Source organism: Portunus trituberculatus, chromosome 14 (genome assembly GCF_017591435.1).
Source record: "Portunus trituberculatus isolate SZX2019 chromosome 14, ASM1759143v1, whole genome shotgun sequence".
NCBI classification, from domain to species: Eukaryota; Metazoa; Arthropoda; class Malacostraca; order Decapoda; family Portunidae; genus Portunus; species Portunus trituberculatus.
In genome coordinates this window covers 2,445,071-2,461,436 of record NC_059268.1, presented here as the reverse complement: position 1 = coordinate 2,461,436, position 16,366 = coordinate 2,445,071, and the positions used below count along the sequence as shown (strand labels likewise).

Below are 16,366 nucleotides of genomic sequence, written 5' to 3'. Positions count from 1 at the left end.
TTATTATTATTATTATTAGGTTAGAACGTTCGTATCTCTAAGTATTACTGTACATAAATAACATAAATAAATGAATTTGTAAAGGTGACACACACAAGACAGACAGACAGACAGACATAATTTTATCTACATTGCCCATAAGTAAATAAAATAAAATAAAATAAATAAAAAATGTTAATAGAGATAAAAATATAAATAAGTATAAATTAAATAAATAACAAATGAATAAATATAATAATCAAATGAAATGAATAAATAAAGTATTTTGTAAAGATGACACACCCAAGACAGACAGACAGACAGACAGACTATTTTATCTACATTGCTCATAAGTAAAACAAATCAATAAATAAAAATAAAAATAAGAATTTATAAATAAATAAATATATATATATATATATATATATATATATATATATATATATATATATATATATATATATATATATATATATATATATATATATATATATATTTATATATCACTACCACGGAGCGGCTCATGTTGCTACAAATGACTCTGTGTTTTCATTAAGTGGAGGTTTACCTGCATTCTGATAACACTATCGTGTTCATGAGAGTTTTTCCTATATGATGCAATAATATATTTCAGCATTCAATGAACATCCTTCGAAAATAACGAGCAAAACAAAACTGGATATTAACATTTTTATGAAATCGTCGCAGTTCAACTCGTCATAATACCATTATCTTTTTTCTTTTGTAAATTTTCTACAATACATCTTGATTGTACAGTCACTGCTGAGTCTTACGGTGTTAACCAAATCTGGCTATCCCTTATATGAAGTGAGTTATAGCATGTAAAATAAAAACATTTCTCACTGGACATACGAGACAGCCTCTCCGTGGGTGCTATAGTCTGACCGAGCTTAATTTACGGCTATAGGGGGGCGAGGGGAACTCTACAGTGCTGCCACGTTTCCAAAAAAATGCGATGTGAAATAGAAGTTATTGGTGTACAAGGCATCGCAAATACCATCGATTCAGATGTGTAGAATTTCGACTTGTGTATATAGATGGCTGAATCAACAGTAACCATCATATGCATAAAAAAACTATATAGTACCATACAAACATGGCATACATATTCAACATATTCAACTGTAGTAACTTATAATGGTACTTAGCGTATGTTTAGGGTGTGTAATAATATCAGCGTTACAGATATAAGATAATGAGCATGGAAAAAAGAAATAATCTATTATCCAAAGTAAAAAAAAAAATAGTAGAAGTCTTGTGAGTGGCGGCAATACTGATGAACCCAGCCTGGCCAGGCCGAATAGCCTCACCTTGTAGTATCAGATGTTGCTATAATTATAAGATAAAATGCTTACATTTACTGGCTTTTACAGTAATTTCAAGGGTGAGGCATAATCGCATTCATAATTCGTAAGCTAAGCTAATGTGTAGTTTCTATTTTTACAAAATAGTAGGTATATGCCAATACCTAAGTAAAAAAAAAAAGAAGCATTTTTCACTTGTGAGCGGCAACTCTTCCACACCCAGCTGGTGGCCTTGACACATTGTGGTGGCGACGTGACTGACCTCGTGCCACTCACTTCTATATATATATATATATATATATATATATATATATATATATATATATATATATATATATATATATATATATATATATATATATATATATATATATATATATATATATATATATATATATATATATATATATATATATATATATATATATATATATATATATATATATATATATATATATATATATATATATATATATATATATATATATATATATATATATATATATATATATATATATATATATATATATATATATATATATATATATATATATATATATATATATATATATATATATATACAATTATAAATGACTCTGCTTACCTTTGATTCTTTAGTAAGAGAGAGAGAGAGAGAGAGAGAGAGAGAGAGAGAGAGAGAGAGAGAGAGAGAGAGAGAGATTAACAGAACAGTAGTGAAAACGTGGCAACACTGTACAGAGACGCTCGCCCCCCCATGGCCGTAAATTAAGGCTGGTCAGACTATAGCGAGAGAGGGGTGCAGACACTCAGCACCCAGCTTTTAAACCCGCCTCGGCGCCAGGAATATAGGTTAAGTGAACAAGGTATAGTGTCACTCTTTGCGTGTCTGTGTCCATTGAGGTTTATGGCGCAGAGGAGACCAGGAATCATATATTCACCGGGTATTTCACGGCAAGCTGGTCACTTACTGAATAGTACTGTGACACGAATGAACGCAACAAAATGTACTTGATCGCCCAACGTGGGGCTCGAACCCACGACCCCGAGATTAAGAGTCTCGTGCTCTACCGACTGAGCTAGCCGGGCTTATGTAACTCTGGAAAAGAGACAGAGAAAGAGAGAGGAGGGATAGGCCTTTTTCTTCCGCATCACTCATTCTCATAAAGAAATAAAACGCAAAGGACCGTAACTATTAACCTCTTTAGTGTCATAACGCGTTTCTATATCTACTCTGCTCAGTATTCGCTGATTTTATAAAGCTTCACATACTTATGTGGGGATTAAAATAGTGAAGACAGTGAACATTAAACTTTAAACTTTCATAGACCCTTCCTATTGTAAATAAAATCGTCTACTCATACGCAAAATTGAAGGTAAAAATGCGTTCCAGTACTCTCTCTCTCTCTCTCTCTCTCTGTTACACAAGCCCAGCTAGCTCGGTAGAGCACAGAACTTTTAGGCCCGTACCAAGAGTCACGAAGGTTTAAGGTCGAGGGTAGAAGGGAAGGTAATGTGGTACCAAGAGTCGCTGTCATTATTGGAACGAAGAGCAGAGGGAAGGTCGAAGGGAAGGCATGGGTGCCCCGTGTCTTCCACATGACCTTCGAAGAAATATTTTATAATTTTCGTAAGCTGGAGTGACCAACGAATAGTATGAACTAAAATCAACATCAAGTAATATTGTCAATCTCGGAAAACCGATAGTTATGTTTCCACGTAAGTTACTATTCTTTTATAATAGTGAAGGATCGCCTTAAAATCGCGAGGTGGAAGGACGCAGTGGATCCAGAAAGCTCGCCACCTAGCTGTTTTATGAAGCTTGTTTTCGTTTGTCAGGAAAGTTACACTGTTTATTTCATGGTAATAAATATTTTCTTTAGTGAGCTCATCATCCAAGCCTATTAAAGACCAAATATGTGCATGGGTTAATGGAGAATAGGAAGTGACAGGTGAACTGCCAACAGACAGAAGGCTGTCAAAGTATGCAAAGAAAAGCCAGTCACAAGGTAAATACTAGCCTGTATAAGCAGGTTTAAAACAAAACCACAAAGATGTACTACTATGTAGGGATGTAGACAGAGAATTTCACAAGAACACCACTTCACACCAACCCAGGACTTCTTATCAAACTCTCTCTCTCTCTCTCTCTCTCTCTCTCTCTCTCTCTAAAATTACGCGAAGTGTACCGGAACAAAAGAGAATGGGAAATGATCGTTAAAAAAAGGGAAACGAATAATGATACAGTTTTGCTCTTCAGATTCAAAATTAAATCAATGAAACATCTACAATACAAAGATAAAAAAAATCGAACTTAGAGACAGGAAAAAAAAAAAAACAGTAAAGACGAATAAGAGAAAGAGGTAATGAAGAGAGAAATATAAAAAAAAAAAAAAAGGTTCGATTTGGAGAAGGGAGTACCGACGTCTTCCACTGAAAACGTGCGTGAACTGAGGCTTGCAGGGAGTGGGTTCATTAGAGAGCAAACCACGAGCTGGCAAACAATCTCCTCGACTTTGGACTCCTTGCGACGACTGGCTGAGTTTCGAATTATGTGTACGTAGCAAATATTCCTTAATTTTCTTCACCTCTCAACCATCTACCATATTCTACTCATTCAAACATATATTGGGATGACAAGGACAACATTGTCAAGGAGACTCACCTGCCACCTACAGAACGGAACAATCAAGAACCACTACAACACATCACATAAAACTACCGCTACAAGGAAACATCTGGAAAATAACACCACTATCATCGACCGCGAAAGGGACCCACGCCGCCTACTCTTCTTGGAATCACTATACATAGCACAAGATAGACCAGCCATGAATCTACAAACACAAGACCTACAGATATTACCCACACAAAAAAGAAGACCTACACGGCTTGATACCACGGCCGACACACGCCGCCAGGCCACGCACTGAATCAACCAATCAGGTTGCAGCACGCCATCTACTGACCCACCCACGGGGTATATATATATATATATATATATATATATATATATATATATATATATATATATATATATATATATATATATATACTACAATAAATAACAGATAAATAAATAAATAGATAAATAAATAAATAAATTTGTAAAGGTGACATCCAGAAACAGTTCCAAAACCGTCACAATAGTCCAAAATAGTTAGAGTAATAAAAAAAAAATAGTAGGATAATCAAAATAGCCAGATAGTCAGGGAATTGATAAATTAATAGTCAAGTGAGAGTCCATCTGTCTGTGTGTTTCAATTACAATAACAAATAATAATAATAATAATAATAATAATAATAATAATAATAATAATAATAATAATAATAATAATAATAATGATAATAATATTATTATTATTATTATTATTATTATTATTATTATTATTATTATTATTATTATTATTATTAGGTTAGAGCGTTCGTATCTCTAAGTATTACTGTACATAAATAACATAAACAAATGAATTTGTAAAGGTGACACACACAAGACAGACAGACAGACAGACATAATTTTATCTACATTGCCCATAAGTATATGAAATAAAGTAAAATAAATAAAAAATTTTAATAGAGATAAAAATATAAATAAGTATAAATTAAATAAATAACATAAATGAATAAATATAATAATGAAATGAAATGAATAAATAAAGTATTTTGTAAAGATGACACACCCAAGACAGACAGACAGACAGAGACAATTTTATCTACATTGCTCATAAGTAAAACAAATCAATAAATAAAAAATAAAAATAAGAATTAATAAATAAATAAATAATTATATATATATATATATATATATATATATATATATATATATATATATATATATATATATATATATATATTTATTTATTTATTTATTTATTTATATATCACTATCACGGAGCGGCTCGCCGTAAGCCGCGGCGAGTAACATGTTGCTACAAATGACTCTGTGTTTTCATTAAGTGGAGGTTTATCTGCATTCTGATATCAATATCGTGTTCATGAGGATTTTTCCTATATGATGCAATAATATATTTCAGCATTCAATGAACATCCTTCGAAAATAACGAGCAAAACAAAACTGGATATTAACATTTTTATGAAATCGTCGCAGTTCAACTCGTCATAATACCATTATCTTTTTTCTTTTGTAAATTTTGTACAATACATCTTGGCTATCCCTTATATGAAGTGAGTTATAGCATGTAAAATAAAAACATTTATCACTGGACATACGAGACAGCCTCTCCGTGGGTGCTATAGTCTGACCGAGCTTAATTTACGGCTATGGGGGAGGCGAGGGGAACTCTACAGTTCTGCCACGTTTCCAAAAAATGCGATGTGAAATGGAAGTTATTGGTGTACAAGGCATCGCAAATACCATCGATTCAGATGTGTAAAATTTCGACTTGTGTATATAGATGGCTGAATCAACAGTAACCATCATATGCATAAAAAAACTATATAGTACCATACAAACATGGCATACATATTCAACATATTCAACATAATTATTCAACTGTAGTAACTTATAATGGTACTTAGCGTATGTTTAGGGTGTGTAATAATATCAGCGTTACAGATATAAGATAATGAGCATGGAAAAAATAAATAATCTATTATCCAAAGTAAAAAAAAAAAAAATAGAAGTCTTGTGAGTGGCGGCAATACTGATGAACCCAGCCTGGCCAGGCCGAATAGCCTCACCTTGTAGTACCAGATGTTGCTATAATTATAAGATAAAATGCTTACATTTACTGGTTTTTACAGTAATTTCAAGGGTGAGGCATAATCGCATTCATAATTCGTAAGCTAAGCTAATGTGAAGTTTATATTTTTATAAAATAGTAGGTATATGCCAATACCTAAGTAAAAAAAAATAAGAAGCATTTTTCACTTGTGAGCGGCAACTCTTCCACACCCAGCTGGTGGCCTTGACACATTGTGGTGGCGACGTGACTGACGTCGTGCCACTGACTTATATATATATATATATATATATATATATATATATATATATATATATATATATATATATATATATATATATATATATATATATATATATATATATATATATATATATATATATATATATATATATATAATAAATGACTCTCTGCTTACCTTTGATTCTTTAGTAAGAGAGAGAGAGAGAGAGAGAGAGAGAGAGAGAGAGAGAGAGAGAGAGAGAGAGAGAGAATTAACAGAACAGTAGTGAAAACGTGGCAACACTGTACAGAGACGCTCGCCCCCCCATGGGCGTAAATTAAGGCTGGTCAGACTATAGCGAGAGAGGGGTGCAGACACTCAGCGCCCAGCTTTTAAACCCGCCTCGGCGCCAGGAATATAGGTTAAGACCGTTAAGTGAACAAGGTATAGTGTCACTCTTTGCGTGTCTGTGTCCATTGAGGTTTATGGCGCAGAGGAGACCAGGAATCATATATTCACCGGGTATTTCACGGTAAGCTGGTCACTTGCTGAATAGTACTGTGACACGAATGAACGCAACAAAATGTACTTGATCGCCCAACGTGGGGCTCGAACCCACGACCCCGAGATTAAGAGTCTCGTGCTCTACCGACTGAGCTAGCCGGGCTTATGTAACACAGGAAAAGAGACAGAGAAAGAGAGAGGAGGGATAGGCCTTTTTCTACCGCATCACTCATTCTCATAAAGAAATAAAACGCTAAGGACCGTAACTATTAACCTCTTTAGTGTCATAACGCGTTTCTATATCTACTCTGCTCAGTATTCGCTGATTTTATAAAGCTTCACATACTTATGTGGGGATTAAAATAGTGAAGACAGTGAACATTAAACTTTAAACTTTCATAGACCCTTCCTATTGTAAATAAAATCGTCTACTCATACGCAAAATTGAAGGTAAAAATGCGTTCCAGTACTCTCTCTCTCTCTCTCTCTCTCTCTCTCTCTCTCTCTCTCTCTGTTACACAAGCCCAGCTAGCTCGGTAGAGCACAGAACTTTTAGGCCCGTACCAAGAGTCACGAAGGTTTAAGGTCGAGGGTAGAAGGGAAGGTAATGTGGTACCAAGAGTCGCTGTCATTATTGGAACGAAGAGCAGAGGGAAGGTCGAAGGGAAGGCATGGGTGCCCCCCTGTCTTCCACATGACCTTCGAAAAAATATTTTATAATTTTCGTAAGCTGGAGTGACCAACGAATAGTATGAACTAAAATCCACATCAAGTAATATTTTCAATCTCGGAAAACCGATAGTTATGTTTCCACGTAAGTTACTATTCTTTTTATAATAGTGAAGGATCGCCTTAAAATCACGAGGTGGAAGAACGCAGTGGATCCAGAAAGCTCGCCACCTAGCTGTTTTATGAAGCTTGTTTTCGTTTGTCAGGAAAGTTACACTGTTTATTTCATGGTAATAAATATTTTTTTTAGTGAGCTCATCATCCAATCCTATTAAAGATCAAATATGTGCATGGGTTAATGGAGAATAGGAAGTGACAAATGAACTGCCAACAGACAGAAGGCTGTCAAAGTATGCAAAGAAAAGCCAGTCACATGGTAAATACTAGCCTGTATAAGCAGGTTTAAAACAAAACCACAAAGATGTACTACTATGTAGGGGATGTAGACAGAGAATTTCACAAGAACACCACTTCACACCAACCCAGGACTTCTTATCAAACTCTCTCTCTCTCTCTCTCTCTCTCTCTCTCTCTCTCTCTCTCTCTCTCTCTTTTTTTTATTTAAACATAATTTATACAGAAGAACATGTACCCAAAGGCGCACTGTCGTGTGCTACCTATTCTAAGGGTACTACAATCTATTTCTCTACAATATTTACAAGACTTAAAAATAAATAATATACAAGCCAGAGGACCGGGGTTCGATTCCCCGGCCGGGTGGAGATATTTGGGTGTCTCCTTTCACGTGTAGCCCATGTTCACCTAGCAGTGAGTAGGTACAGAATGTAAATCGAGGAGTTGTGACCTTGTTGTCCCGGTGTGTGGTGTGTACCTGGTCTCAGGCCTATCCGAAGATCGGAAATAATGAGCTCTGAGCTCGTTCCGTAGGGTAACGTCTGGCTGTCTCGTCAGAGACTGCAGCAGTTCAAACAGTGAAACACACACACACACACACACACACACACACACACACACACACACACACACACACACACACACACACACACACACACATCACCCTGACAATCAAATATATCAACTTTATACACATTTTGTATACCGACTCAGCAATACACTGATAATAATACATTGATCTTTCGGAGCTTCATTAGGTGTATTGCAGAATTAATATTCCTTCCCTGGCTTAGTGTCCGTCGAGTTGGTGCAGCGGATCACTTTCTTTTCCTTTGTCTTGTCACGCCCATCACCCGCGAGTCATCATTCACTGCATGCAGAGTCTCTCTCTCTCTCTCTCTCTCTCTCTCTCTCTCTCTCTCTCTCTCTCTCTCTCTCTCTCTCTCTCTCTCTCTCTCTCTCTCTCTCTCTCTCTGTCTGGCAGATCCAGCATCCTCCTGCCCAAACACTCATCTCTCCTCTCACTCACTGCTTTCCAAAGGCTCCAGTTGAAGACACTCGTGTTCTTAAGAGTACTTTTATGGTTCTGGTGACAGATTGGCAAGATTTCTTGTTTATTAAAGGGAAAAATATATTTTGAAAACCCAGCTAGTAGTATATGTTGCTTTGGACAATTGTAGTGAGAGTTGTCGTAGTGAGAGGTGAAGGCGTTTGTGAACGTGGGAGTAAAACTGACTGTAGAAAAGTGTTCTTTGTTGTGCTCATTTCCAACTTTGTCGACCTCGTTACTTGAGAGGAGGTGAGGAAACAAACATCAGAGCTTAAGAACATGAGAAAAGAAAGGAGGCTGAAAGAAGCCATCACACGTACTACACTTGGCCGTCCCGGTATGAAACACCGCTCAAAGTTACTTGTACGTTTGGCAAAATAAAACAAAATAGAAAATGTGACAATAACAAATCATAAGACAGCCCTGTACGTGCATGAGACAAATACAAGAGGGAGTTTTGTTACAAAGGCGAGTCTCCCTCCGCACCATCACTTGAACCTGAACCTGAGCCTCTCCATTCTTACCTTGCCTCCCTTTCTTCGTGTGTCACCAACGCAAAACACCAGTTGCAGCTTGTCACAACACATATACTCCACACAAGAACTACAAAGACACTCTAAGAAATAAAGCATTGTTCAGAACACAAAGAGAACACAGCTAGGACCAGTCATGGTGCCTCAGTGTTGCCATGTTGTCAGGCGACTACAAACATTCACACCTTGAAAAATGTAAGTGTCATTAAACTTTTTTAACTTTCTACATCTGCAATAAACGATAAAATCTCCAGTATGTGAAGCACTTTCTCCCCTTCGCGTGAGACATTAATAACCAACGCTCAATGATAAAAGTGCTTCCCACTACTGAAGGGATTAAATTTCCTTTGAGACACTGACCAGAGAAGTGGCGTTAATGTAATATTAGAGTTGATTTGACAGACGTGTGGCAAGTTCAAACATAATAATGAATGATAACATGATAATTGATGAAAACATTTGTAATTAAAGTAACACACACACACACACACACACACACACACACACACACACACACACACACACACACACACACACACACACACACACACAGACTGATAATAGACTCTGAAATAAGTTAGCGAACCGACAGACGGAGAGAGAGAGAGAGAGAGAGAGAGAGAGAGAGAGAGAGAGAGAGAGAGAGAGAGAGAGAGAGAGAGAGAGAAGAATGGAGGAGATAAAAGTGATTTCATTTAGCGAGTGTTCGAGAATCCATTAAGGTGAACACGGCGCGGCCCTTCATAATCAATTGACGGTATGTTGTATCCAGGCTGCTCTTCCGGAATTAATAAGGTGACCTATTGTAGTGGAGGTGGTGGTGGTGGTGGTGGTAATAGTAGTGGTAGTGGTGGTGGTATCTTTAAGGTTTATGCTTGATCAGTAGTAGTAGTAGTAGTAGTTGGTAAGATGAGTTAGTAGTAGTGGTAGTAGTAGAAGAGTTGGTAGTAGTAGTAGTAGTAGTAGTAGTAGTAGTAGTAGTAGCAGTATTTTGTAGTAGTAGTAGTAGTTCTAATTATAGTAGTAGTAGTGGTAGTCTAGTAATACCAGTAGTAGTAGTAGTAGTAGTAGTAGTAGTAGTAGTAGTAGTAGTAGTAGTAGTAGTAGTAGTAGTAGTAGTAATAGTAGTAAGTAGTAGTAGTAGTAGTGTAGTAGTAGCTGTAGTAATAGTAGTAGTAGTAGTCGTGGTGATAACAGTAGTAGCAGCAGCAATATTATTATTATTATTATTATTATTATTGTTGTTGTTGTTGTTGTTGTTGTTGTTGTTGTTGTTGTTGTTATTATTATTATTATTATTATTATTATTATCATTATCTTTATCATTATTATTATTATTATTATTATTATTATTAGTAGTAGTAGTAGTAGTAGTAGTAGTAGTAGTAGTAGTAGTAGTAGCAGTGGTCGTCACAGTATTGTAGTATAACACAGCAACAGCAGCAACAACACATGTAATATTTCAAGAAGGAAATCTGACGTACAAGAAATTGAAAATAGTATCAGTAAAGAAAAGGAGGAGGAGGAGGAGGAGGAGGAGGAGGAGGAGGAGGAGGAGGAGGAGGAGGAAAGATCATTACCTGAGGGAAGGGAAAAGAAGTGGAAGAGTGTCTCCTTACGAGGGTAAGTTAAGTACAGACAAGGAACATATCAATCACTGTCGTGTTACAAGATTCAAGTGAAACTCAAAGCGAGACGAAAGACAGAATAATCTTCAACACCCAGACAGAGGAACCACACTGGCGGTTGGTGGGGAGCAACTTGTGCAAAACTTGTGAAGAGCCGAGATATACCCCGCGAAGATTTATAGGTAAGAACTCATGAATGCTTACACTGGAATAGCTAACAAGAGAGTGAGTGAGAGAGACAGAGAGAGCGTGGGAAAGGAAGGAGAGAGGAGGTGGGTGTGTGGGTGAGTGTGTGAGTTAGTGACAGGGGCAGAGAGGGAGTGTGGGTGTGGGAGAGAGTGAGGCAGAGTGTGAGTGAGTGAGTGAGTGAGAGGAACAGAGAGACCGTGGCAGAAGAGAAAGAGAGTGGGGCACTGTGTGAGTGTGTGGGTGAGTGAGTGAGAGGGACAGAGAGAGTGTGGGAGAGGAGGAGAGAGTAGGAGGGTGTGTGAGTGGCTGTGTGAGTGAGTGAGAGGGACAGAGAGAGCGTGGGAGAGGAGGAAGAGAGTAGGAGGGTATGTGAGTGGGTGTGTGAGTGAGTGAGAGGGACAGAGAGAGAAAGTGGGAAAGGAGGGAGAGAGGGAAATGTGGCGAGTTTGTACTCAGAGTAAGTGAAACGTGACTGTGTCTCACCCTACAGTTTGTGGAGAGTGCATGGACATTATTTGCTGCTTCTCTTGCTACTACTACTACAGCTACTACTACTGCTACTTCTACTATTACTACTACTACTACTACTAGTAGTAGTAGTAGTAGTACTACTACTACTACTACTACATTTTTTTTTTAATGTCCTGGCCTATAGCTCCTGAAGGTAACTTGAATAGTACTGGAAGCGCTGTTCAGCTTCCAAGCATTAGTGGCGCAGGAATTTATTTATAGTGGTACCCAAATTAGGGTTCATATCATCACCAAGGTGCATCTTTGGTGTAACCACCTAGAACAGTGTTTCCTAACCTTTTCCGACCATAGCACCCCCTGTTGTCATGTCTAAGGAGTCCAGCACCCACCACTAAAATCTTGTTATTAGAAGGATAAAGGAAAGTGAAGTGTGTGCTTCACTTCCTAGCACCTACAATGATTGATTTCAGCACCCCCAGAGAGTGCTAGCACCCCAGATTGGAAATCTGTCCTGAATTATGTATGAAAATATGAAAAAATGATATTGAGAATTACAAATAACACCATGGTACATCCAATATATATCATAAAGTATATGATAAATAGATAAATAAATAAATAAATAATATTTTCCACGCTTCGATTTTCCACGGTAATATTTTCCACGCTTCAATTTTTCACGATAACATATTCCACGCTTCGATTTTCCACGATAATATTTTCCACGCTTCGATTTACCACGATAATATTTTCCACGCTTCGATTTTCCACGATAATATTTTCCACGCTTCGATTTTCCACGATAATATTTTCCACGATAATATTTTCTACGCTTCGAATTTCCACGAAAACATTTTCCACGCTTCGATTTTCCACGATAATATTTTCAACGCTTCGATTTTTCACGATAATATTTTCCAGGATAATATTTTTCACGCTTCGATGTTCCAAGATAATATTTTCCCAGTCCCGAGGATGTGAGAGCAGTGACGAGGCAACCTTGCCGCGCCTCACACGGATCGCCATGAGCAATGACCCACCACACACCACGCCCCAGCCACTGTCATGAAGTGAGTCCTCTCACCAGTAAAGGTCCCTCCTCGTCCTGCCAATGTCTGGTGCATAACGTACAGCGTGCCTCACACCACACCCCCAGCCACTGACATGAAGGGAGCCCTCTCACCCCTGAAGGAACCCCCTCGTACTGCCAGTGTCTGGTGTATGGCGCCCAGCGTGCCACACACCACACCCCATCCACTGACATGAAGGGAGTCCTCTCATCCCTGAAGGACCCCCTCGTACTGCCAGTGTCTGGTGTATGGCGCCCAGCGTGCCACACACCACACCCCAGCCACTGACATGAAGGGAGCCCTTTCACCCCTGAAGGACCCCCCTCGTTCTGCCAGTGTCTGGTGTATGGCGCACAGCGTGCCACACACCACACCCCAGCCACTGGCATGAAGTGAGTCCTCTCACCCCTGAAGGACCCCCTCGTCCTGCCAGTGTCTGGTGCATGATGCACAGTGTGCCACACACTACGCCCCAGTCACTGGCATGAAGTGAGCTCTCACCTCTAAAGGACTCGTCGTACTGCCAGTGTCTAGTGCATGGTGCTGCCCTCGTTCATGGCTTCAAGGGACACCTACCAGACTCTATGGAAGGAGCTCTTATTTCCCCTCTGGTCAACATCTGGTGAATAGTAGACATTGATCCCTTGCTTATGGTAACTCCTTGCCTAGTATGAGGCACTGCAAGTGGATGATTATCACTGAAGCTTGAGGCCGCAAAGGAATAGAAAGACCTGCAGCCAGTTCCCTGCCTTGGGCCCCAGGCCGGACCCGACAGCCACCTTCTCCCTCAGTGCGACGCCCAAGGACGTCACGGCCCTCAACAAATTTTGGCCGAAACTGTTTTCAAACTTCATTTAGATTTTGATCCGAATAGAAAATCATCGATTGCAAGTGAAAAACGAGGGTGTTTGAAAATTGTGGAAAATTAAGGTGATCAGTGAAACAACACAAGGCAGCTTTGCATCACTTCGTATAACATAAGGAGTGTGTACCTTGCACGTCTGTTGCCCGTGAATATCATGATGCACATGTTCCTAGATGCCTGGATAGAGCCAGTAATGCACTGGCAGCTGCCTACTTCATGGCGGACTTCAGATGATGAAGTACATTTCTGGACAGGGAGGATGAATGGACGTAAGTAAACATGTATACAAGAACTGCCACAGCTTGATCTACTTAAGCTTCTGATTTTCTTATGTCCTTGAATTTTTTTTTTTTTCATCTTTTTAATGACAGCATTCTGTAAATAGGAGGAAAAAAGGAAGGCATGAGGGGGATGCGATAAAATGTTTTGCTTTTATGCTGCTGCTACTACTACTACTACAACTACGTTTACAAAAACAACAACAACAATAACAATTACTACTACTACTACTACTACTACTAATAATAATAATAATAATAATAATAATATTACCACTAATACAACTACTACTATTACCAGTACTACGACTACTACTACTATTACCACTACTACTACTACTACTACAATTACTACTACTACCACCACCATCACCACAACTACTACTACTACTACTACTACTACTACTACTACTACTACTACTACTACTATTACTATTATTACTACTGCTACTATTGCTATTACTACTATTACTCTAACTGTTAATACCATTTAATGACTGACTGCGTACGAAGACGAAAAGTTACGCCAGAGCTGCCCCGGCGGCTCTGCATGGCAGCTTACTAGACAAGCCACCCCGGCGGCCCTGCCAGTATAAGGGTTAATTCTGCTGATCAGACACACAGACACACGTGGAACAGTTTGAAAGAAGAAGTTGTGTGTCCAACGAGTGTGCATACTTTTAAAGTAAGATTCGATAAGTGTAGATATGGAGACGGGGCCACACGAGCATAAAGGCCAGGCCCTGTAAAACTACAACTAGGTAAATACACACACACACACACACACACACACACACACACACACACACACACACACACACACACACACACATCCACACTCAAACACACAAACACATACACACACACATCGCGTATAGTGTAGTGGTTAGCACGCTCGATTCACAATCGAGAGGGCCGGGTTCGATTCCCGGCGCGGCGTATCAAATGGGCAAGCCTCTTAATGTGTGGCCCCTGTTCACCTAGCAGTAAATAGGTACGGGATGTAACTGGAGGGGGTTGTGGCCTCGTTTTCCCGGTGTGTGGAGTGTGTTGTGGTCTCAGTCCTACCCGAAGATCGGTCTATGGGCTCTGATCTCTCTCTCTCTCTCTCTCTCTCTCTCTCTCTCTCTCTCTCTCTCTCTCTCTCTCTCTCTATATATATATATATATATATATATATATATATATATATATATATATATATATATATATATATATATATATATATATATATATATATATATATATATATATATATATATATATATATATATATATATATATATATATATATATATATATATATATATATATATATATATATATATAAAACCAACCCTCAATATTTTTTCTATTTATCAAAGAAAACGGGTTTACATTATAAGATCCTTGATATTTTTAACTTCCAACACAGGAAAGACTGACATATATTGAGGAATTGATGAATAGATAAAACTAAATATTAAAGTCAATGAAACTAGAGGAACACGAAGAGAAGAAATAAGAAAGAATAAAGTAAGATTACGGGGGAAAAAAAATGAAGTCCATCCTTTCTTCATACTAACACTATCCAGTCTTCTATCCTTCCCTTAACTCCTTCAATACTGGGACACATTTTCACCTTGGGATTTGTGTACGATTAGACCATTTCATTGACATTAGGAAGGGTCTATGGAGGTCACAAGATTAATGGCCACAGTCTTCACTATTTCAATCCCCCACATAAGTTTACGAAGCTGTATAAAATCACCAAATACTGAGCACAATGAATATGGAAACGCGTCATGGTACTGAATGCGTTGAAATCACACTATCATACACTATTGTTCATCCTTCATACTAATACCATCCATTCTCTCCATCCTTCTCTTCTTTCATACTAATCCATCCACCTTTCTTTTCTTCGTGCTAATACCATCTATTTTATCCATCCTTCCCTTACACTGACACCATTCATTCTTCCATCCCTTCCTTCATACTCCATCCATCCTTCTTCTTCTTTCTACTAATATTATCCATTATTCCATCCTTCCTTCTCTTCGTGCTAATACAATCTATTTTATCCATCCTTCCCTTATATTGACACCATTCATTCTTCCATCCTTCCTTCCTTCACACTAATACTCTTCATTCTTTCCTCTTCTTCATTCTAATACCATTCATTCTTCCATCCTTCCCTTCCTTCATACTAATCCATCTATCCTTCCCTTTCATTCTCCTATACTAACCCTTTACTTTATCTTATCTTTTCGTTCTTAACTTGGTCTTATTTCTTATTTCGTGTGCTTCTCATTCTTTTGCCATTTAAATATGAGGAATTCTTGTTATTTCCTATTTATTCAAACTTGTAATATATTTCTTTAGCAAGTTTCTATGTGTTTTGTTCTGACTGAAATTATTATTCTAGTTTTTTTTCATCTATTTTTTTAATAGTATTAGTTTTCTTTTCTATTTCTATCTACATCTGATAAAAAATAGCTCTGCC

The 16,366-nt window shown here is 37.8% G+C and overlaps 1 protein-coding gene and 2 non-coding genes across 3 annotated transcripts in view; all 3 read right to left on the bottom strand.

Annotated features, from left to right (window-relative positions):
• Nucleotides 1–2,299: 2,299 nt before the first annotated feature.
• On the bottom strand, nt 2,300–2,372 carry Trnak-cuu. Its single transcript has one exon. It is a non-coding gene; the product is annotated as a tRNA-Lys (tRNA).
• A 4,431-nt stretch (nt 2,373–6,803) lies between these two features.
• Trnak-cuu lies at nt 6,804–6,876 on the bottom strand. Its single transcript has one exon. It is a non-coding gene; the product is annotated as a tRNA-Lys (tRNA).
• A 2,459-nt stretch (nt 6,877–9,335) lies between these two features.
• LOC123503778 overlaps nt 9,336–16,366 on the bottom strand; it is a 12,702-nt gene continuing 5,671 nt past the window's right edge. The window contains exons 2-3 of the mRNA XM_045253778.1: nt 13,731–13,849; nt 9,336–9,450 (exon numbers count right to left, since the gene is read on the bottom strand). Of these exons, the coding sequence (XP_045109713.1) occupies nt 9,336–9,450; nt 13,731–13,849 (234 nt within the window). The remainder of the gene's footprint in view (nt 9,451–13,730; nt 13,850–16,366) is intronic.